A 25,839-nucleotide genomic window follows, 5' to 3' on the forward strand; every position below is an offset into this window, starting at 1 on the left:
GCGTCGTTAAATAAAACAATTGTATATGGGCGGGACGTAGCCCAGTGGTAAAGCGCTCCAGGATCGATCCCCGTCGGTGGGCCCATTGGTCTATTTCTCGTTCAAGCCAGTGCACCACGACTGGTATATCAAAGACCGTGGTATGTGCTGTCCTGTCTGTGGGATGGCACATATAAAAAAATACATTGTTGCTAATCGAAAAGAATAGCCCATGAAGTGTCGACAGCGGGTTTCCTCTCTCAATATCTGTGTGGTCCTTAACCGTATGTCCGACGCCATATAATCGTAAATAAAATGTTTTGAGTGCGTCGTTAAAATAAAAAAAATTCCTTCCTTCCTTGCATTAATTTTATCTACAAGAAAAGTGACACAGACAAATGCCAAGCAAACGAACTCTTGTCTAGGTCATACTAGGTGCGCTTTGCCATGGCTGTAACCACAGATAAGCATGTACCTATCTGATAAACTATTAATATAAATAAAAAAATCCAAAAGGAATCGATGCGACCGACAACATGATTCGTTTAGTAGTAAGGTAGAGTATGCATATACGTTTTAAGTAATAATCTTATAGCAATATACTTTACAAACTGATATTACTCAATGTGTGAGCTTGATTAAAAAGGAAAAAGAAAAGAAATACCTATGATAATATGAACAGTTTCTGCTTAGCATTTAATGTATTGGATCTAGAACAAAATATATAGTCGAACCAGTTAAATCGGTCATCTCTGTTTAGTACATGTTGTATTCTGGTCTTAAAAGCCTCCGTGTTGGTCGTTCGAGTTCTGTAATATAAAATAGTACAAATTGCATTGACCTGTACCAAGCAGTCACCTGACTTCAAGGGCCATTTATTGAGAATTCAGTGGGTGGCTGATTAACACAGGTTGTACTGTATTGCGTCAAATACGTTCACCATAACCCTGGACAATGCGGTCTTCGAGATTAAAGTATGTGTATGAGACGACATATGTTTCTGCAAAATATCAGTACATAGGAACAAACGGCCAATATGCAGTAGTGACATATCTTTCACCTTAAAACTGTATTTGAAGACCGTAATATTCACAACGACGGTTTTAGAGGTCAAAGGGGCACACTCAATGAAAAATAAATCGGTTTCAAAGTTTGCTTTTATTAACAACACATCTAGAGAACATTGATTTATTAATAATCGGCTATTGGATGTCAAATATTTTGTAATTTCGACATACAGTCTTAGAGAGGAAACCAACTAATATATATATATATATATATATATATATATATATATATATATATATATATATATATATATATATATATATATTTTTTTTTTTTTTTTTTTTTTTTTTTTTTTTTTTAAATGATTATTATTATTATTATTATTATTATTTTTTTTTTTTTGAAACCCACTATATTTTTTTTCCATTTGTAGCAAGGGATCTTTTATATGTACCATCCCACATATAGGATGGCACATGCAACGGTCTTTGATATACCACTCGTTGTACACTGGTATTGGTTTGGATTTCAATTGCATGAACATAATCCAAAGAACAGCTTGTGTTATTTTGGTGGATACCCGATAAAGATTTTCAATATAGTATATATTTGTTTATCAATATTCTTGAAACAAAAGACCCACTGTTTACACGGAGTGAAAACACATATACTAAAAAATCAATATATTGCACCCATCCATTACCTGGACATTCCATAGTTAAAATTAAAGTTTGTTTTGTTTAACGTTACCACTGGAGCACATTGATTTATTAATCATCTGGTATTGGATGTTAAACATTTGGTGATTTTCACATATAGGCATCACGTCGGTGGGCCCATTGAGCTATTTCTCGTTCCAGCCAGTGCACCACCTCTGGTATATCAAAGGCTGTGGTTTGTGATATCATGTCTATGGGTTGGCGCATATAACAGATCCCATGCTACTAATGGAAAAAATGAAGCGGGTTTTCTCTATAAGACTTTGTGTCAAAATTGCCAATTGTTTGACATCCAATAGTCGATGTGCTCTAGTGATGGCATTAAACAACACAAACTTCTACTTCTTTTGCAGCACATTATGCATATCAGCATGGCTGTGGTTTGGTGAAATCTACGTTGGAGAATCGTCTGTCGTCAACAGAGCGGGTAAGACAAATTGATAATAATCGCAATTCCTGTACCCAACAAGATAGCAATAACACACTCGTTTATTAGAACTGCACGTGTGTTCGAGGTTTGCATTAAATGATGTTTTAGTTTGTTTGTGAGCGATTGTAGCTTTAACGAATCCTTCCTTCTCTTTGAATTTTGTTTTTACTCTCTCTCTCTCTCTCTCTCTCTCTCTCTCTCTCTCTCTCTCTCTCTCTCTCTCTCTCTCTCTCTAATTGTGGGACGTACGTCAGTGATGGAGAGCTCGCTCTGTGTACGATTCGTACTGTACTAATGCCCCCTAACTAGTATATCAAATGCCGTGGTATGTGCTGTCATGTCTGTGGGAAAATGATTATAAACCATCCCTTGCTATGATTCAGTAGGAAGGAAGAACATATTTTATTTAACGACGCACTCAAATGGCGTCAAAGATATGTTTAAGGACCACACAGATATTGAGAGAGGAAACCCACTGCCACCACTTTATGGGTTACTCTTTTCGATTAGCAGCAAGGGGTCTTTTATATGCACCATCCCACAGAGAGGATAGTACATACCACGGCCTTTGTTACACTAGTTGTGGAGCGCTGGGTGGAACGAAAAATAGCCCAATGGGTCCACCCACGGGGTGATTCAGTAGGAGTAGCCTATGTGAATGAATGAATGAATGAATGAATCTTTAACGACACCCCAGCACGAAAAATACATCGGCTATTGGGTGTCAAACTATGGTAATGTAAACAAATAAAGTGATGATCAACATCAACATAAAAATTCAAGATTTAACTAAAAACAGTGTAAAGAACTGCGCAAAAATACAAATATCACAGATAGATACTGACTTTTACTCGAAATTTCAATTTGTGCTGTATTGGTCATTCTCAAAGAGAATTTTACATCCTTGCACCACGGTGAGGTTACAGCACGCGCAGGGGAGCCTATGTGAAAGCAGGACTTTCCCTTCGTACTGGTTAAAGCAAGTGTCGAAATAAACATCTATTAGACTGTATAGTCGTAGTGTGAAAGAGCTGAGCGAGCAGTCGAACAGTGTTTGAGACATTTTTTGTATAATGCATACAAAATCCCCCCCCCCCCCCCAAACCCCCAAAACTCACCACACAACAAAAACACAATAATAAAAAAGAAAGAAATGTTTTATTTAACGACGCACTCAACACATTTTATTTACGGAGATATGGCGTCAGACATATGGTTAAGGACCACACAGATTTTGAGAGGAAACCCGCTGTCGCCACTACATGGGCTACTCTTCCGATTAGCAGCAAGGGATCTTTTATTTGCGCTTCCCACAGGCAGGATAGCACAAACCATGACCTTTTTTGAACCAGTTATAGATCACTGGTCGGTGCAAGTGGTTTACACCTACCCATTGAGCCTTGCGGAGCACTCACTCAGGGTTTGGAGTCCGTATCTGGATTAAAAATCCCATGCCTCGACTGGGATCCGAACCCAGTACCTACCAGCCTGTATACCGATGGCCTGCCACGACGCCACCGAGGCCGGTCCACAATAATAAGAACTTAAACCCCCCCCCCCAAACCCCCCCCACAAAATAACAAAAAAGCCCCCATCCACCACCACCCCCTAAGCCCCTAAAAAAACAAAACGAAAACCCCCCACGAAAACCACAAGAACCCCACATATACACAAAAACAAAAGACAAAACACGAAACACACACACACACACACACACACACACACACACACACACACACACACACACACACACACACACACACACACACACACACACAACACAACAAACAAACAACAACAAACAAAAAGAAAGAAAAAAAGACTAAAAGGAACCCCCCCCCCCAAAAAAAAAAACCCACAAAAAACCCCCAAAACAACAACAAACAAACCCCAACAACAACAATAAAAAAAACTTCAAAACAACCCCGACATTGTATAAATTAAGTACCTTGGCTGCCGTGTCGGACTACGAGATGTCAAACATATATTAATATTCATTACCTTTACCTTTCTCATTTCCAGGATGGGTGTGTCAGGTACAAGACAAGATCTACCACGAGGGAGACAACTTCACCATTAGCAGGAGCGGACCGTGTCTCGTGTACCAGTGTCGCTTTGGACTGGCCAGGGTCGTCAACTATGGTGTGGTCGTATTCTTCGATATCAAATATGACCCTTTGGACTGGCAGGGCCTGATCCTGATAATTACCCTAGGGTGGTGGGGCACTACTTTTTATAAACAATGAATGACACACTAGGTAAAATTAACCCTGGGATGTGTGTGCTAATTTGAGATTCTCAAGGGGGCAACTGACCCCCCCCCCCCCGGAGGTTACGGCCTTGACTGAGAATGGGTGAGGTTGGGTGGGGAGCAGTGACGTAGGGAAAGGCGAGGACGGGGGCCCGTGCCCCTGAATCAAACGTTTTTGTCTTTCTTTTTTTGTTTTTAAAAATGTACTAAATTTTATAAAATCATTCATAAATACATATATACTTACATACATAGTGTGGGTTGCCCACCTCCAACACGCCCCCCAATCTAAAATCATGCCGGTGAGAGGTGGCGTGCGATACAATGTGTTTTTCCAATTCCAACAATTAAAATTAATTTATAACCCAAATTTCCCCAAAGGAAACAAAAATTCTAATTCAACAAGTTTGATATGGTAATATATAGAACCAACTATTCCATTGTGATAACTAACCATCATCGAGAGAGAGAGAGAGAGAGAGAGAGAGAGAGAGAGAGAGAGAGAGAGAGAGAGAGAGAGAGAGAGAGAGAGAGAGAGAGAGAGCGAGAGAGAGAGAGAGAGAGAGCGAGAGAGAGAGAGAGAGAGAGAATAAAAGAATAAGATATAGAGTTATTATCATGTGTGTTTTATGTTTCTTCTTATTATGATATGTTTTAAAGGTTGCCTTCACCAAAACAAATGCCTCAGTCTTGGAGACCAGATAGAAACCAACTGCGTGAAACAAGAATGTGTGCACGAGAATGGAGGGGTGGGATTCAAAGCTGTTAAATATGGTGTGTAAAAGTAATTTAGGCTATCATTGATATCACCTTTACAAATTAGTGTGGTTTAGAGCTCAGCCGAAATGAGAGAAATAGAAGGAAGGAAATGTTTTATTTAACGACGCACCGAACACATTTTGTTTACGGTTATATGGCGTCAGACATGATTAAGGACCACACAGATATTGAGAGAGGAAACCCGCTGTCGCTCTTTTCGATTAGCAGCAAGGGAGCTTTTATATGCACCATCCCACAGACAGGGCAGTACATACCACGGCCTTTGATATACCAGTCGAGGTGCACTTGCTGGGGCCCACCGATGGGGATCGATCCTAAACCGACCTCGCATCGAGCGAGCGCTTTACCACTGGGCTACGTCCCGCCTCTGAGAGAAAAGGATGCCATTTTTGGTTATCTTTCCCCATGCAGCCTGAAGTGACAAACCAACTGTATTTTGGACGTTTTGCTTACCAATTGTCCAGGCCTCTTTTATAATATATATAAAAGTGTAAAATAAAATGGCTGTTGGCAGCCATATTGGTTAATTGCGGCCATCTTGAAAATGAAAAAAAAAATTCATATCCAAATCGCTGCTAGTTTACATGAATGACATAGTATTAACAACAATTCCTGAAGGATATTTGTTATAGATGCCGAGAAAATCAAATGAAACTGTTAATTTTTGCACCTAAGCCACCCGCCTACCCCCGTTAGAAAACAGGCTGTCACCAAGTCCTATTACTGCTGCCACAATTCAACTCTACGTCAGGGCTAGGGATGTTCCAAAGGCATCCCCAAGCATCTTAAAGTGACAAACCAACTGTGTAGTGGGTGTTGTGTTCAACCATTGTTTTTCTTCTGGTCTTGGCTCCCAGACTAAAATAACGACCTTCAATTCTAACATCGTACCGTTTTAATTTAACAAAATAATCCAATATTTCAAGCCAGTTGAAAACATTTCTTTTGGACTACACAATGACAGATATTAATGGAAGAACCAGGATATGTAATTTTACATACTCTTAGACGCACTTCAGAACATTAATGACCTAATTCTTTCATTTGGGTATGGGGTGAATTAGAGGACAGCCCCCCATCATTCGAAGGTTTAAGAGTGTTTTGTCTTTGTCCAAGTATCTCTTGACATCGTTAGTAACTCCATGAACTGGGATTTAAAAGAAGGAAGGAAGGAAATGTTTTATATAACGGCACACTCAGCACATTTTATTTACGGTTATATGACGTCTGACATATGGTTAAGGACCACACAGATACTGAGAGAGGAAACTCGCTGTCGCCACTTCATGAGCTACTCTTTTTTGATTAACAGCAAGTGATCTTTTATATGCACCATCCCACAGACATGATAGTACATACCACGGTCTTTGTTACACCAGTTGTGGAGTACTGGCTGAAAAGAGAAATAGTCCAATAGGTCCACCGACGAGGAACTGGGATTTAAAAGAATGCACAACAATAGTAAAACTTTCAAAATGTATTTCATGTTTCTAAACTATTCTTTTTACAAACAAATCCCTAAAGTGTTTGTGTATAATATAGACGTGTTTTAGTGTGACACAATAATTTACTTTTAACAGGCTGCCCAGCTGGATCAGGGTGTATTGACGTGGGCCAGACTTACAAAGATGGCTGCTATGACTTCATCTGTGAGAAAGACGTGGTGGGCGGCAACGTGTACTACATACTGAATCGCACATCGTGGGGTAAGTCAAGGTCGCCTGCTCCAGTACCATGGCAATTGAGCAGGTGTTGGGTTCATATATCTGTCCCGATATGGGCTCAAGCCCACAACATATCTCACTACGCCAACTTTGCCCGTCCCCCATCTCTCTCCCTCTCCGTCCGTCCGTCCGTCCGTCCGTCTCTCTCTCTTTCTCTCCCTCTCTTTATGTCTGCCTCTCAGTCTGTCTATCTGTTTGTCTCTCTCCACCCTCTTAGTACTCTCTCTCTCTCTCTCTCTCTCTCTCTCTCTCTCTCTCTCTCTCTCTCTCCCCCCTACCTACTCTCTAAATCATCTGTGTCACTCCCTTCTCTCTACTTAACCCTTCCTCTTTCTCTTTCCCTCCATCTTTTCCAACATCCTCCTCCCTCCCCGTCTTGCACAACCAATGCCTAACATCTATACAGGAACTCCAAATGTAATTTGAGCTGTGTATTAGACCAGGACAGCGAGCTTGAACCTTACTTTTATGTAAACACATAGACATTGATATGATTTCTCGATATGCTAGTCAGAGCAAGGTGTTGCAAATGCATTAAGATAAATGCTACTATTGGATGACATGAACATGCCCGAATCTGAATAACATGGTTTATTCTTATTAACATTGCTACGACACAGCTATATAGGGTTGCAAACAAATCACTCTATTTACATGGATTACAGCTAATATTGTGGGTAGAATGATGAAAATGCTTGGTGAAAAGGTTTCAGGCCAGCTAATTTTGCCCGAATAGCACCATGATTTTTTTTTTTTTTTTTTTGTTTTTTTTTTTTTGATTTTTTAATGTGTGTTTTTTACCGAATTCGAGAATTTGCTCCAGGACTTGGGGGCGGGTAGCAGTCTCTACCTGCACCCTGTGTCATACGATTATTATTAATGAGCTCAGTACTATGGGCCGTTCATGATTATCACCATTTTCACATACAATACGTGTTGCTTTGTTTCCCTCCCAAAACTGTACTTTTTTTTTTACAAGATATTGTTTTATTGACCCATTTTTCGGTTTCAAAAACACCAACATAAGCTAGGATTACCTCGCATTCCTCACCCAATGGATGGTTTGGCTTATATGTTTCAACTAAAAAGTCTTATCAACTTATTTTCGTGCTTATACCCAACTGAGGTTCAAACACGCTGTGCTGGGCACACACCTCAGCTGTCTGGGCTCTCTGTCCAGGACATTGGATTAGCTGCTAGTTGTTTAGTGGCTAGTGAGAGAAAAAAGGGTGTAGTGGTCTTACACCTACCCACTGAGTCGTTAAAACTCACTCTGGATGGGAGCCGGTACAGAACTGCGAACCCAGTACCTACCAGCCACCATCGAAGCCGGTAATGCACTCTAATTTACGTTCCACTATATTGGGGAGGGACGTAGCCCAGTGGTAAAGAGTAGATGGGCCCATTGTGCTATTTCTCGTTCCAGCCAGTGCACCGCGATTGATATATCAAAGGACGTGGTATGTGCTATCCTGTCTGTGGGATGGGGCATTTATGAAAAAAAAAAAAACCTTTTTACTAATGGAAACATGTATGGGTTTCGTTTCCTCTCTAAAACTATATGTGAAAATTAGGGACGGTCCATAAATGTCAATGGTTTTCATAATCCTAACAATGTTAGGATTGGGTTTGACCCCATCCCCTAATCCTAACATATAAACATTGATATAATGTGTACGAAACATTGACCTTCGATGGACCGATGTTTTACCTGAAAAGCAATCCGAACATGGCTTTTACCCCCTCCCCCCCTTCCGAACATTGTTCGGATTGTGAAGCTCATCGATATTTATGGACCGTCCCTTACTAATAATGTTTAACATTCAATAGCCGATGATTAATAAATCAATGTGCTCTAATGGTGTTGTTAAACAAAATAAACTTTAACTTTTTTTTAACTATATTCCAGGCTGTTACTACAATAACAGGTGTTTCAAAGAAAACGAAATTGTTGTGCGTAACTGTGTGACAAAACGATGTGAAAAGAGGGGATTCATCGTCGGCATGTTTGATACCAATAAAGGTAAGCTTAATGCCATCAACTGTCACAACGGAGTTGGCCAACTGAACGGGTGCGTTGTAATTTATCCCAATCCAAAATTACGACAGGTGCACACAGATGAAAAAAGTAATCGATCTTAGGAGTTGTATACGACTAGAAGCGGTTGTAAGGGCACTCCGACTAGCAACTGGACAGTCGTAGAAGTCGAGAGAGCGTCGAGTTGCCCAACTCCGCCGTGACAGTTGGTAGTCTGATGCTATCATTACAACTAATCGGTCGTAGGAGTTGTATACGACGAGAAGCGGTTGTAAGAGCGCTCCGACTAGCAACTGGACAGTCGTAGAAGTCATGAGAGGGGCGAGCTGACCATCGTTGGAGTTGGCTAGGCTCAGACTTCCAACTGTTACGACGAAGTTGGCCAACTCGCCGGTTGAGTTGTAATTTACCCCACTCTCGACTTACTCAGATTAACAACTACAGCTGCATCCTAACCGGACGCGAGCGATGCGAGCGATGCGAGCGATTATTTTACAAATCATCGATTTCAATCGCTGTGTTCTAACCTACCGGCCTCGGTGACGTAGTGGTTAGGCCATCGGTCTACAGGCTGGTAGGTACTGGGTTCGGATCCCAGTCGAGGCATGGGATTTTTAATCCAGATACCGACTCCAAACCCTGAGTGAGTGCTCCGCAAGGCTCAATGGGTAGGTGTAAACCACTTGCACCGACCAGTGATCCATAACTGGTTCAACAAAGGCCATGGTTTATGCTATCCTGCCTGTGGGAAGTGCAAATAAAAGATCCCTTGCTGCTAATCGGAAAGAGTAGCCCATGTAGTGGCGACAGCGGGTTTCCTCTCAAAATCTGTGTGGTCCTTAACCATATGTCTGACGCCATATAACCGTAAATAAAAATGTGTTGAGTGCATCGTTAAATAAAACATTTCTTTCTTTTTCTGTATTCTAATCGCACGCGTACAGCGCGACAGATAAAAATGTCGCGTCGCACGCGTTCAGTTAGGATACGGCAATTGAAATTAATGATTTCTAAAATAATCGCTCGCGTCCGGTTAGGATACAGCTTAATGGTTTATACGACGAAAATCGAGTTGTAAGAGCGCTCAGACTAGCAATTGAACAGTCATAGAAGTCGTGAAAGTTGACTAATTTTGTACTGGCAGATGGTAGTCTGATCCTAGCTTGAAAAAAAAAAAGTACACAAGTTAGAAATTAGGGGTCAGCTACTTTAGTGACTTGTTTTTGTTTCACAGCCTGCAAGGCGGAAAATAAGTGTTATATGATCAACGAAACGTACACGAAAGACTGCACCATCTTCACGTGTCAGGAGCAGAGCATTAACGGAATCAAGTTCTATGGCGTATTTCCCACCGGCGTTTGTAAGTATATTGGTCCACATTTATATCTTTTAACACAGCGGGACCCGGGAAAAGCAAATGAAAACAGTTAAAAAGTTAAAGTATATCAAAGACCGTGGTATGTGCTATCTTGTCTTTGGAAAAGAGCACATAAAAGATCCCTTGCTGCTAATGGAAAAATGTAGCGGATTTCCTCTGATAACTACGAGTGAGAAGTACTAAATGTTTGACATCCAATAGCCAATGATTAATTAATCAGCGCGCCCTAGTGGTGTCGTTTAACAAAACAAACTTTAACTTTAACAGTATGACAGCTGGACGGGTAGCCAGAATGAACCATCTATATTGTGCATGTTGTTTATTCTATTGACAAACAGTTCCAGGGCCGTAGCTAGGATATTTTGTGGGGGAGGGGGACAGATAAATTCTTGGAACGAACGAGCATGGAAGGCGCAAGATACTTAGGGGGCTCCCCGGAAATGTTAAATCTAGAGGATCCGAAATACCATTTTTCTACCATTTCAGGGAGGTTACATACTTAAACCGTCAATATCGATAACCAGTAAGGGTTTTTTGTCCCCCCCCCTCCCCCGCACTAGTTACGGCCCTAAGTTAAGAATCAGCAAACCGAAAATAGCCGTTAGTATGTTATAAACTTCTATACACCCCTAGCTACGACATTACGAGCAACACTGGCCGTGTTTTATTTCGGTAGATGTCCGTGTAATAGCCATTCACACCTGGATGGATGTAGATATAACAGACGTTATTGCCGTGTCGTGTTTTATCTACACTCTCCTGACAGAGGTCTACAGGTACATTATAAAGACAGCTACTCGACGTTCATTCATGTACTACACAGAATGAATGAATGAATGAATGTTTAACGACACCCCAGCACGAAAAATACATCGGCTATTGGGTGCCAAACTATGGTAATGCAAATAAATAAAGTGATGATCAACATCAATATAAAAATTTAAGATTTAAACAAAAACAGTGTAAAGAACTGTGCAAAAATACAAATATCACAGATAGATACTGAATTTTACTAAAAACTTCAATTTTGTGCTGTATTGGCCATTCTCAAATGCAAAATGGCGTGGATTGTGCATCAGTTGCTACATACATACACACGCACGAGCGCGCTTACACACAGACATACACATACACAGACACACGCACACACACACACACACACACACACACACACGTGTACAAATCAGGGCTTTGGGTGACAGTTGTCACAGAGCTGTATTCGGGCTACAGTATTGAAGCTAGGTGTGTTTTCCCGAGATAAAATAATTATGCAACACATTTTGTCACGTACAGAGTAAAATCTAGGTAAATATTAATAATTCCAACATAAAAATGAAAAAAGTTAATTGTTTTACCAAAAACACACCAACTGTCGCCCAAAGCCTGTATGACAACGCGTCGCCCAAATGCTCTCACACACTCTGACTGTCACAACGGGTTTTGGACGACAGTTTCAGATCTAATAAAAACAAATAACGGGGAATGAGTTGAATTTTGTTGAATGCTTTTTGGGTGGTGGTGGTTGTGGTTTTTTTTGTTAAAATTAAAGTGTATAATAAAGTTTCCTACTTATCTTGAATGCAGAATTTTTGAACAGTAACAAACAAATATTGTTACGATTTGAACGTATTTTTTAATAAACATATTGCATGAAAAATTCACAGTCACACCAAATAAACTTTAATTTAATGAAAGAGTTATCTTTCCTTTAAATGATGGTCACGTTTAAAACGCGGATTTTGTAGGATACATGTGATAAAACGCGAATTTTAAAAGCGTGACAAAAATAGAGGTATTTGAGAGTAGCCTACAACGCAGCGAAAGCAGTGTACTGATAGAGATTATCAAAATGTAAAGAGAAAAACACTACGTTTCGGCTATTTTCATTATTCATTGTTCTACCCATTTAAAATTGCATGAAGAAAATACCCAGATAGGCCTAGCCAATTTTCAAAGAACACAATTTTCTATCGATTTGGTTTTTTTTTAAAACAAGAATATGTTTCAAATGATTATTACAATTAAATACATAAATGCCCTGTAACCCCACCACCTCTCTTTGCGCATCTGACTTTGGGGTCAATCCAAGTATTATTAATAACTCGAGTCCTTAAGGCGGATGATGGACAGAGCAGGAAATGGCGCTGGAAATTGAAGACAGGCACATGACTATTTTGTGCACGGTATTTTAATACGAGGGCTGGATTTTTTACCAGTTGTTAAATGTTAGTAGATTTAATACGTAGTTGGAAACTAATGAAGACAAGAAACATTAGTCTGAATTCCTAATAGGGGGCGGCCGTCGGTTAAAATTATTTAGGACATGGTATGGATTATTGGGGTAGTGGGAACGTATCGTAGGCTTAGCGTGGTCTGGACCCGAGGGAGTGTACTTAGCGGACGCCTATAAGAATAGCCTAATATTGCATTGAAACCAAAAATAATTATGTGGAACTAGTGTTGAGGTATAGCCCTTCCTCATTTTGTTAGCATACATTGACCCCTTTTAACAATCTCCTGGCAAAGTTTTGACAGCTTTCGAAGGAGTTATCAAACCACGGTTTTGGTTTCTTCAATAACATTGATTATTTTGAACTGAACGACAAAACCTGGATACGGTTATCATAATTATGTTGCACAAAATATATATGTTGTACATAGATCAGAAGAGCTATGCAGTGACCAATAGGCCTACAGTTAAAGATTGATTTCTAAAAGTAATGATTTTGTTGTCGGTATCTACGCGAACATATAAAATTGCTTGATAGCATTAAAAATACATTTAAAGTGACCTTTCAGACGTGAGAGGGTCATACCATCACTCCCTGTTCCACCCGGCCCTGTGTCGTGTTGTTCTTTTTGTTGTTTTGCTTCTTCTTTCTTTTTGTTTGTAAGGAATACAGATTAAGTGGACTCTCACATAAAATAAGATAATACTAGTTCATTTTAATGGTCTTTTATATATATATATTTTAAATTATGTGGTGTACACCAGTGCATTTTTCTCGCCAGTGAATATTGAAAAGTTGTTACTAGCTCTATCGATCTCGAGTATTGTATCTAAAATAACATTTTAAAAATATTGTTTCAAGCATGAGAGATACTCAACCGTTTTGGAAGTAAATAAACAACAGGTCAACTTACAGCGTCTAATATAACTACAATACTACTACTAAATAACGTCCTATTTAGAAACAAAATAGCATTATATTAATGATATATATTAATTTAACAATTAAGGTCGGCTTTTTTGTTGACACTCGAACTGACAGGTCGGTTATATTTGGCTCTAAAATAAAACGTAATAAAACACAAAACATTAATTCAAATCCATGTTTTGATCGCCTTTCAACTGTGTGTGTGTGTAGGGGGAACCTATATTCACAGAACTATGTATAGCACGCTATTGTTATTTTCCATAATTATGTTAATTGATGGGAAGAACTAGAATGTGTCTTTGTTGTCCTGTATATAAAAAATATAAACATAAAGAAAAAAAAAAAAGCCATAATTAAAGAATATTCTTTATTAAACAACGAACAGAAATAGCACTATTAATTGTAATAACAAAGTGTATATGAATATGTAAGTAAGCAGTAACAATGAGGTTTTTTTTTTTTTTAAAGTGATATGGTTACAGTACGCGAACAAACCATAATTGCGTCCAGACGGCGACTCCGACCAAGCTAGACGGCGTCTAGACTAGTCGGGGGAAAAAATCCTGTTAGACGGTTGATCGGCGGTCACTGCAAACGTGCACGAGCTACTTGATTTGCGCCTCTGACCTTTTTCTTGTTGTCAGTTACACTATGTTATGAATTAAGAAAAAAAAAATTATATATTTATTTCATGTGGAGTTTTTTTCAAAATCGCGATATACGTGTTTACAAGGCATTCGCATTACAAGGAAAATAATATGTAAATAATACATTTTTATTGACCATTAACCCTTGTAAATCGTTCAAAGGGAAACGATTACAATAAGCAAACAATAAAAAGGAGTGTATGGAGAAGGGAGAGTTCTTCGGTTTACTAACAAAATAAGTGAAATCGAGAGAAAAAGGGGGAAAAAAAAGAATACGCTTGGTTTTGCGTATGTGATATTTGGCACATCAGCGGAAAGTTCATTTCATTTGTGAGAGGAGGTCGAATCTGTTTTTACGTTTACTGTATTTCAAAAAGTAAAATAAATAATAATGAAAAAAGAAAGAGAAAACAAAATAAAAATGTTTTTAAAAGGGATGGGGGGGGGGGGGGGATACTGCGAGTTAGACGGGACATTAAAAAATATATAAATATTTAAAAATAATAATGTTTGTTTTTGCCTACGTGACGATTGTCACAGGCAGCTATGGATGTTGTCTAATTTGTCGGAGGGGAGCAGGTTCCAGGTCCGTAGGAACAATATCTGGGGGAGGGTGCATGACTTCTAGCGGGGCATTTCAGCGTCCATAGTGTGGAGATGGGACACAAGTCACATTTTTACCTTTATTCATTTTCGTCCTCGAGTACAAGCGGGGCTGGCTGTATTACCACCCGTCCACCTCCACCTCATTTCCCACGGGCCTGTGATGTCGAATCTGTTCGCTGGGTTATAATTGTTTTTTTAATTTTATTAATTTTTTTGTTTGGCCAATAAAATACGACATTACATATATGCTATTTGATCCACGCTAAGTCTATTAGTATGTTTTATGATACCTTTTCATGTGCTGCCACAAGTTTTGGGGCCAATAGTATATTGTAGTATTTACTTTATTTTTTGTGTCTTCGTTAAATTTGTCAAGTCTGCTTTGAACTTGCCCCGTGTCCATATTAGTGTCCCCTACAGTGATTTTTAAATTTCGTATTAATCAATATATTTTTCCGACTTGGCAAGATGATTGGGACGGTGTGGTTGCAAACAAACTTCATTCTGTCACAGTCCTGGGAGAGTGGCAGTCATCCTACAGGCGGTGCAGGAAGGATGAAGTAGTCTTGTGCCGTGCCCGCATCGGCGATACATATTTGACGCATTCATGTATTTTAAAGAAGGACAACCCCCCCCCCCCCCCCCTCAATGTGAACACTGTCAGTGTACACTGACTGTGCGCCACATTTTGGTGGAGTGTGATCATCTCAAGCCGACAAGAAATGATATATTTGGCAACAGAAATGTTTTAAAATAGTTTAAAACTCCATCCAGAATTCATTGTAAAGTTTTTAAAACACTTCTATACAAAGTTTAAAATATACTTACCTTGATTTATGTATTATATTGTACTTTTCCCCCCACAGCTCCTTACACAGTGGTTTTACGTAAATATATAAATGTTTTCAAATACTTACTGTTTGTGACACCCAATAGCCGATGTGTATTTTTGTGCTGGGGCGTCGTTAAACATTCATTCATTCATTCATTCATTCGTTAAATTTATCAATAATAATAATAATAATAAAATGTGCCTATTGTATGTTCATCGCCGAATCTACCAACGATCCCAACTATCGCTAATCGTTGGTCCTTTCGTCTGCGAGCTGCTTTGTTAAATAAATGTATTATAGTTAATAATACTATTAATGCCTTGCCTGTGACAAGTTCACAAACCCTTGTACATACAAATATGAATGTATATAGTGAGCCAATAGTTAATAATACTATTAATGCATTGCCTGAGACAAGTTCACAAACCCTTGTACATACAGATATGAATGTATATAGTGAGCCAATAGTTAATAATACTATTAATGCATTGCCTGAGACAAGTTCACAAAATGTTGTACATGCCGATGCATACCATAGTTTCCATCATGTTGCACAAACTATGACCCCTCATCAAGCCCAGATGACCACCCCGAATAATACAGTAACCAACAACATCGACAACCATAACAAACACACATCTAAAAACAAGTTAACTAAACAGTCCCCTGTTAACCTGAACAGTATTTTATCTGACCATATTTCACCAAACGGGCATCATGACAACCCAAACATATTTTTATCTAACCAGCCATATGTTAACAATCAAAGCAACATGATAGAAGCTAATTCTTCAGTTAATAATGAAATAGCATACACTGATATAAACAATGACTATACCAAGTTGCGAATACTTAGTTTGAATGTCTGTGGTTTAAAAAGTAAACTAGTTATACCTGATTTCTCATTATTAATATCAAAATATGACATACTGTGTTTTCAAGAAAGCAAAACTGATGAAACAGACTATAAGCCAGATCTTGTCCCAGGCTACACAACTTATTTCAACAACAGAAAAGGTATCAGACCCTCAAGCGGCATTGTCATTTGTGTTAAACATGAATTAGCTGATATTGTTAAAGTCAGTGAAAAAAATCAGTCCCAATATATCTCTTGGCTTAGTATCACAGGCACTCAAACCAAGAATGAAGATAATTGCTTAATGGTTGGCGTTGTATATATTCCACCTATTATCGAAAATTAAATATTTTAAAATGTAGAATCAGGAAAACCACTGCTCCTGCTAGGTGACTTTAATGCCAGAACTAAATGTTCTCCGGATTACACCATAGTTGATGTTTACACTGATGATGTTGATATGAATAATTTTATGAATGATATAACAAATCTTGACAACCTCAGTATTCCCAGAGATAGGGCAAGTCAGGACATAGGAAGGGTTAACCAGCATGGAGTGAAACATTTAGATCTATGCAAGTTACATAATATATATATTCTCAATGGTAGATGTGGGACTGATACATTTATTGGTAAAGTCACAAGTAAAGACTGCAGCCTGATTGATTATGCTATAGGTACTCACCATGTTTTTAAAAATGTAACTGATTTTCAAATCTGTGATTTTGACCCACTTCTTTCTGATATCCATTGTGCTCTAATACTTACATATTCGTGTAAATGTAATACTGACGCAAACAATCCTGTAACTCATAGTAACGGTGTACGAAGGGAAACAGCACGCAAATGGGTTCCTAGTAAACGTGAAGACTTTATAAATAATATCGACGACAACATAATCGAAAGCATTTCTCTAATTCTTGACGACGAGTCTACTAATACAAAAGCACGTGTCACAAAAGCTACCGATATGTTAAAAGATCTATTTTTAGACACGGCAGCCTCGACATTCGGTCACGTGCGTGTAAACAGTGACAGCAGTAACAAAAGGTCAGCGCACAACAAGCGACCCTGGTTCGGGATAAGACACACACATTTACGTACGAAGTATCTCGAGGCCAAAACAATATATGCTAGAAATAAAACTACAGATAATAAAATGAGATTAATTAACTACGAAGAAGAATCTGGTACATATTGGGCAAAATTCCATGTATTTCCATTTTTATCCAACGTTATATTACTATCAATGGAATAAATGTTAATATCCTAAAGGGTACCGACCTAATAGTCCTCATTCTCCCACTTTTCCAGTTACTCTGTTCAGAAGACCGGAAATGTGACATTTTAACACCTGAAATTCAAACTTTTCTCAGGGAAGCAGGTTCAGACCGTGAAATTCATTTATTTTCATCTCCCAGACCATTGAACCGACACCATGCCCCCACCCTCTCCACCCTTTCAAATACACTCCACGGTCATTGTTATAGGCTATATCCATCCCACCTCACCCCCCAAAAATCAAAATAAAATATCTCCACTTCAATTTTATATAAAATATAAAACTCCAGCAGTACACGATAAACCACTAATTGTTTGACGCGGTTACGGTTAAGGACCACACAGATATTGATATCTAAGAAACCCGCTGTCGCAACTTCAAAGGGCTACTCTTTTTTTATTAGCAGCAAGGGATCTTTTATATGCAACATTCCATAGACAGGATAGCACATACCACGGCCTTTGATGTACCAGTCGTAGTGCACTGGCTGGAGTGAGAAATAATTAAGGTTCAAACACGCTGTTCTGGATACACACATCAGGACAGTGGGTTAGTTGTTAGTTGGTTAGTTAGAAGTTAGTGATTGAGAAGATGATGTGGTGGCCTTACACCTACCCATTGAGACCTTAAGAACTCGCTCTGGGTTTGAGCCGATACCGGGCTGTGAACCCTGTACCTACCAGTCTGTAGTCCGATGGCTTAACCACTGCGCCACTGAGGCCAGTTGCTAACAACAATCAGTTTATCAATCTTAATTAATTGCAATGATCACAGACTTGGTATTGAGTTTGAATTTAAACAGAATCAAGAACCAGTCAAATAGTTCTTGAACGTTGGTGCTGTTCGTTGTCGCTGAACGCATCCCTATTTTACGTGGATGACAAGAACTGTATATTTTGTTGCTGTCTGTAATTTTGAGTAATAATAAGGCTCGCAGTATTAAACTTTATTGTTGATAGTTATATTGGTTTGCACATTTTAAATAACGAATAACCAATTAGTTCCTTCGTTTAGCACTTTAAAAATATTGTATGTAATTGTGTACTGTTATAATATTCCAAAGGTGTAAACGAATTAGCCAATATCACTTCAAAAACAAACCAATCAAGCCAAATATTATGTTTATTATAATTGACATAATATCTTTAAGTGAAGTTATACATTACATATTATTCACGCTTCATTGGTGTATACCTATTATACACAAACGCACTCACACACACTCACACACACACACACACAGACACACACGCACACACATTAAATGTAGTTTATTTTATCCAACTAAATATATTTAGTATACATCTTTGGAGTAAAAATAAAAATGTAACTGAATTTGATAAGAAATATTTACTGTTTCATTGAATCAATTTTTTATTTACACTAAATTGCGGTTGTATTGTTTTCTGTTTTGTTTTGTTTTGTTTTGTTTTGTGTTTGTTCAGTTTGTTTGTTTGTTTCTATTGTGTAGATTCCTATATGTCTCATGGTATGTTCTTTCGCAAAATAAACGAATGCAATAAATAGGAAGCGAAAACAACATATGTGAATTTTTGTATGTATTACATACCTTCTTTTGTGTTTTACAAAAACGGTTTTTATTTAACGTCATAACAACACTGTTAAATCTATGATCAAAACACCTTTCATGGATTCATTTATGGTTAAAAATCATACTCTGCGGCAGTCTTGTGTGATGTTTCAAATACGATATAATGTCATTTGTAAATCATATATGACGTCAGTAAATAAAAGGAGCTAACTGCAGTAAAAAGAAAAGGGAATTCCCCATTTAAAAGTTCCGGTCCAGATCGCATATATGTACGATACAACATAAATTTACCACACAGTTTCAAAATGCCTTTATCGCTATAGTAAGATTGAATAGGTATGTAATAAATATTTTTCTCACACACCCGTCGGTGATAACACCATTCGTTATTTTTCGATAACACATAATGCCAATACATATACGTGTGATAACAAGTTAATGAATGAATGAATGAATGACTTCCTGATCCTAAGTGATGACCAGGGCTCAGTTTAGTCTGACCGAGAAAAAACCCCAAAAAAAACAACAACGTCGGCTAAACTAGTTTATGCTAAACCAATTAAAATGGTCATGTCGAAAACCAGTCAAATAGTTCGCGAACGTTAGCGAAACATTTGCTGGCTGAACTTGGGGAAGGTCGCCACTACCATACCACCCAGTGAAAAAGGCGCAATGGAAATCGATTACACTGTGATGTGTTTAGGTTAATCTGAAATTGATTTCTTTATGACACACACGTTAACTAGAAGTACTAGGGCCGTAAATACGTTTTAGTTGGAAATGACGTTTAAAGTTACATTATTTTTACTCCCAATATGTGATATTGACGATACCGAAACACAGAAGGGTAATAATCTCTTTATTATATAATCTCAAAGTTAATACAACGTGGCCTTGTAAACTGCATACACAACTTTAATTCCAGTCAGCCATTACTCGATATTGGAGAAGAACTAATCCCCATTCCCTTTGCCCTACCAATTTGGTCGGGGTGATGTGAACAGGTACTAATAAAAGCCACCCACTGTTCACATTTCTCAGGTATACCCACTGTTGCAATAGCTAAGGCAAACTACGTCTGTGTCTGTAGCAGACAGCATGATCTATCTGCAGCTTAGCTGATATGCATCGAATATGGAGGGGCAAGTTGAAGCCCAAAATGTCCCAATTACCCAATTGGGACATCTTGGGCCTAGATATGCCATATTACTTTGTTACATTTGCTTAAATAATTCAAATTGTTTTTTGTTTAACGACACCTCTAGAGCATGTTAATTAATTAATAATCTGCTATTAGGTTTCAAACAACGGGTAATTATCACACGTAGTCTTGAGAGGAAACCTGTCACATTTTTCTATTAGCAGCAAAGGGTCTTTTATATGCTTTTTCACAGAAAGGACGGCACATAGAACACATTTTGATATACCAATCGTGCAATCTAATTAAAATTAGCTCCACTATTACATGTGGATCTAAAGACAGCCAGTTGGAGTTCATGTCCACCAATCAAAACCTTACTTGCAGAATCCTGCCAGTGATTTAAAAATAATTTGAAAACATTCCGAATTATCCTGAGGGTATACGACATGTTTCGTGTGAATTACGAATGCCTTAAAACATGTTTTATTTTATAAAATAAATAATTTGTAATGTAAAACTCTATACTAAACACTGTAATAACTATTGATTTACAATACAAAGAACACTGTCCTTGAGACGGATTCAAAGGCTGGTCTCCGATTCCCGGACCAACCTATTAGGACAAAGCGAAACTCTCGGTTATTATGCAAAAAAATGGGTATTACTTAAACGTTGTATGAATCAATGTGACAGCTTGGAATACCAACAACAAGGGAAGGGAAGGGAACTGTATTAATGTGCCCACATCCTTTCGGTTCAGGCACGCCCGCCATGGACTCTGGTTCTGACTTCGCCAGCCTACTATTCCATGGCGGGAGGGGGGGGGGGGGGTTGGTGGGTAATAGTATGATGGGGGACAATTTCAAAATTTAGACGGTAAGACCGGGTTCTAAATAGCCTAATACAGGGAGGCAATATTTAAAGTTAGTATATATAGCTAGATATATATACAAGTTTTAGGCGCACCGTAAAAAATGATTTATTCCAGGATATATATATTTATATATTATTTTATTTGGTGCAATCTAATTAAAATTAGCTCCACTATTACATGTGGATCTAAAGATAGCCAGTTGGAGCTCATGTCCACCAATCAAAACCTTACTTGCAGAATCCTGCCAGTGATTTAAAACTAACAACACTGCGTAGTCCCCAATGTCCAGGTAACATTTCGTCTGTAAATAATAATTTAAATATTGACCAATCACACTTCGCCTTTTATAACGTTATTTGGGAGCATACAAATTCTAAAAATATCGGGCGAGTCTATTTTAGTGGCCGCAGTACAGCGAACCATACCAATACGTACGGGGTGGGTTATCAGTCTTCAATTTTACATTCAAAATTATTTATTTATTTATAAAAAAAACCTAACTAAATCAGTCTTCAGTTTTACATTACAAATTATTTATTTTATAAAATAAAACATGTTTTAAGGCATTCGTAATTCACACGAAACATGTCGTATACCCTCATGATAATTCGGATATTATTATTTACAGGCGAAATGTTACCTGGACATTGGGGACTACGCAGTGTTGTTAGTTTTAAATCACTGGCAGGATTCTGCAAGTAAGGTTTTGATTGGTGGACATGAACTCCAACTGGCTGTCTTTAGATCCACATGTAATAGTTGAGCTAATTTTAATTAGATTGACCAATCGTGGGGCTCTGGTTACACTATTTAAAGGCACGTGAACATTTTGAAACTGTGCCTGCCGAAACGAGTGAGATTTTCGCCTTTCGTTTGAAACGGAAGGCAATGGTTTATTTAACGACGTACTCAACACATTTTATTTACGGTTATATGGCGTCGGACATATGGTTAAGGACCACACAGATATTGAGAGAGGACACCCGCTGTCGCCACTTCATGGGCTACTCTTTTCGATTAGCAGCAAGAGATCTTTTATATGCATCATCCCACAGACAGGATAGTACATACCACGGCCTATGTTACACCATTTGTGGAAGACTGGCTGGAACTCGAGAGAGAGAGAGAGAGAGAGAGAGAGAGAGAGAGAGAGAGAGAGAGAGAGAGAGAGAGAGAGAGAGAGAGAGAGAGAGAGAGAGAGGGGGAGAGAGATGAAGAAAGGCGATATCACACAAATAAACCAGTGGTCAAAATATATTTTTGCGAAAGAAGAAGTGGAGTATCTTTATGTTGGTTGTTAGATAAGTATGACATAAATATAAGAGAAAGTCAACATTATTTTATCGCCATAATTGGGACATAGCTAAATATGCACACGTAAACACGAGCCCGTCAATTGTATATATATATATATATATATATATATATATATATATATATATATATTTACTTTTTTTTCTTCTTTTTTTTTGTGCTGAGGCACTGTAGTGGGGTGAAAGATTGAAGTACCGGAAGGGGCCCGAAGTACCTATAAAAGCCATGTGGCCCGACCATGGGTTCGTGTAATTCATTACAATACCGTCCAGTTGGTATAATGGTGGGTAGCATAACGGTAAAAAATTATTGGGCGGAGTCTTTTTTTTTTTTTTTCGGGGTGAGGGTAGGAATAGAGCCTGTCAATTTGGTAAAAAAAAGAGTCCCCTCCGATTACGTGCCACATAAATGATGTGTAGACTTTCTTCTCTTTTTTTGTTAATTCAAGATGTCTGTGGGTGCATTCTGGGAGATTTAATTTCATTATTTATTATTGGGGTGGGGTTAAATTCTTTAACCATTAAATGCGTTTTTGGTTAATATATCTTGATAATTTTATTTTATTCTACATATACATAACATATATCAGACACTACTTTAACGGTCTTTCTTCTTTGTCTTCTTATTATTTGGCTTTGAACTTTATTAAACTGTATTAAGAGAAAGAAATCCAAAGACAGTCCAAATGTCATCAATTAAAAACAAAGTAAATTAAGTGTGGATGAAACCAATCATCGTCATCTCATTTATTTTTTACTTTATTGATTGACTGATTGATTTTTCTAGGAAGACAGGACAATTTGCTGCCGTCACTGCTGATAGATCGCAACAATAAATAACATCCATGCGCGGATATAAGTAGGTGTTTTTGTTTTTGTTTTTATTAAAGCGATAGGGGCAATCTAAATCCGTGCCTAGACTTTAAAAAAGCAGACTATACATCTAAAATTTCAGTTGCTATATTTAGTACAGTAGCGTCATCTTCCATGTATATATTTACCTTCGTTTGATACCGTGCGCACATGGTGTCGATTTTTATATTATTATTATTATTTCTTTTCTTTTTTTTACCAAAGATCCACAGGTTTTTTTTTTCTATCAAATTTAGATAACGTTATTCTTATCGAGTCTTACCGACCCCCCGCCACGGGCTTCGATTGCAAAATTTCCTGCGCACTCCCCTGGTGTTATTAGCTTTCACGTATTAGAATATATTGATAATTTGCACATAGATGGAATATAAAAATAAAACGAGGTTTTCAGAGTACTGGCGCTATTGGTGAACAAACAACGCCGTTATACAATTCACACACCTGTATCCCGAAGCCTGCTCTCTGACAGTTTATCGTTCACACACATTTCGGTAGAAGCCAATTTAAAGCTCGTTTCTAAAAATTATTGTTTATTTTTCGAGCAACGTTTTGTCATATTTTCAAATTATCAACGAATAACTATTAAAGAACATCAATTAATGTTAAATATATTAACAATTAACGACAATACAGTGGTAATGGCATTTGGGCGACGGCATTTACTGTCGCCCAAATGCTACTGGTTCCCAAAGCACGCTGTGTGACGGAATTTTCGTATAAACTGTAGCCCGAAGCCCGCTTTCGCACACACACACAGACAAACACACGCATACACACAGGCAAACACGCATACACACACGCACACTCACACATACATACACATATACACACACATACATACTAAAAAAAAGAGAAAGAAATGTTTTATTTAACGACGCACTCAACACATTTTATTTACGGTTATGTGGCGTCAGATATATGGTTAAGGACCACACAGATATGAGAGAGGAAACCCGCTGTCGCCACTTCATGGGCTACTCTTTTTGATTAGCAGCAAGGGATCTTTTATATGCACCATCCCACAGACAGGGTAGTACATACCACGGCCTTTGATAACCAGTTATGGTGCACTGGCTGGAACAAGAAATAGCCCAATTGGCCCACCGACGGGGATCGATCCCAAACCGACCGCGCATCAGGCGGGCGCTTAACACTGAGCTACGACCCGCCCCAACGCATACATACATACATGGACGTGATGTGGCACAAAGTGCTCGCTTGATGGGCGGTCGGTTCTAGGATCTATCAACGTCGGTGGGCCAAATGCCGTGGTATGTGCTATCCTGTCTGTTGGATGGTATATATAAAAGATCCCTTGCTACTAATGGATAAATATAGAGGGTTTCCTCTCTAAGACTATATTTCAAAATTACCAAGTGTTTCACATCCAATAGCCGATAATTAATAAACCAATATGCTCTAGTGGTGTCGTTATAACAAAACAAAGTTTAACATTTATACATATACATAGGCCTACACGCACACATACACACCTACAAATACACACACGCACGCACGCACACACACACTAAATATATGTGTGGTCCTTAACCATATGTCTGACGCCATATAACCGTAAATAAAATGTGTTGAGTGCGTCGTTAAATAAAACATTTCCTTCCTTCATGCATACAATGTTAAATGTATTCTAAAAACTGTTTTCATTTTCGCAGTGTGTCAAGATTCGGAAGGTAACTGTCACAAGAGCGGAGAGTTATTCTCTATTGGCATAAACAACCACATACGTCATAACTGCACTTGCCAGATCCATGGGCTCAAAATTAACTACGGTTGCGCTCTTCAATAAGGGAAACAAAATCATAAAATAAAAAATAAATTTTTTGAAAAAATAGCTCCATATCTTTGTGTCTTTTTTATCCTTCAACAGGCTGGTAGGTACTGGGTTCGGATCCCAGTCGAGGCATGGAATTTTTAATCCAGATACCGACTCCAAACCCTGAGTGAGTGCTCCGCAAGGCTCAATGGGTAGTGATCCATAACTGGTACAACAAAGGCCATGGTTTGTGCTATCCTGCCTGTGGGAAGCGCAAATAAAAGATCCCTTGCTGCCTGTCGTAAAAGAGTAGCCTATGTGACGACAGCAGGTTTCCTCTAAAAAAATATGTGTGGTTCTTAACCATATGTCAGACGCCATATAACCGTAAATAAAATGTGTTGAGTGCGTCGTTAAATAAAACACTTCTTTCTTTCTTTTCATCCTTCAAAATAACGTTAGTTAAGGAGAAATAGCTGTCTCGGTTGTGGCGTGGTTAAGCCATTAGACCTAAGGCTGGTAGGTAACGGGTTCGCAACTAGGTACCGGTTCCCACCCAGAGATAGTTTTAAAGACACAATGATATGTGTGTGTGTGTGTACGGCCAGTGGGGTAGTGTAGAA

At 38.4% G+C, this 25,839-nt stretch overlaps 1 protein-coding gene across 1 annotated transcript; it reads left to right on the forward strand.

The window, feature by feature from the left end:
* The first annotated feature begins 446 nt into the window (after positions 1-446).
* On the forward strand, positions 447-25,294 carry LOC121378330. The gene is made up of 8 exons (XM_041506447.1): positions 447-535; positions 2,060-2,133; positions 4,159-4,278; positions 5,048-5,161; positions 6,748-6,873; positions 8,801-8,914; positions 10,164-10,289; positions 25,116-25,294. The coding sequence occupies exons 1-8, from the start codon at positions 516-518 to the stop codon at positions 25,247-25,249; spliced, it is 828 nt and encodes a 275-aa protein (XP_041362381.1). The 5' UTR covers positions 447-515; the 3' UTR covers positions 25,250-25,294.
* The last annotated feature ends 545 nt before the right edge of the window (positions 25,295-25,839 follow it).

Source organism: Gigantopelta aegis, chromosome 8 (genome assembly GCF_016097555.1).
Source record: "Gigantopelta aegis isolate Gae_Host chromosome 8, Gae_host_genome, whole genome shotgun sequence".
NCBI classification, from domain to species: domain Eukaryota; kingdom Metazoa; phylum Mollusca; class Gastropoda; order Neomphalida; family Peltospiridae; genus Gigantopelta; species Gigantopelta aegis.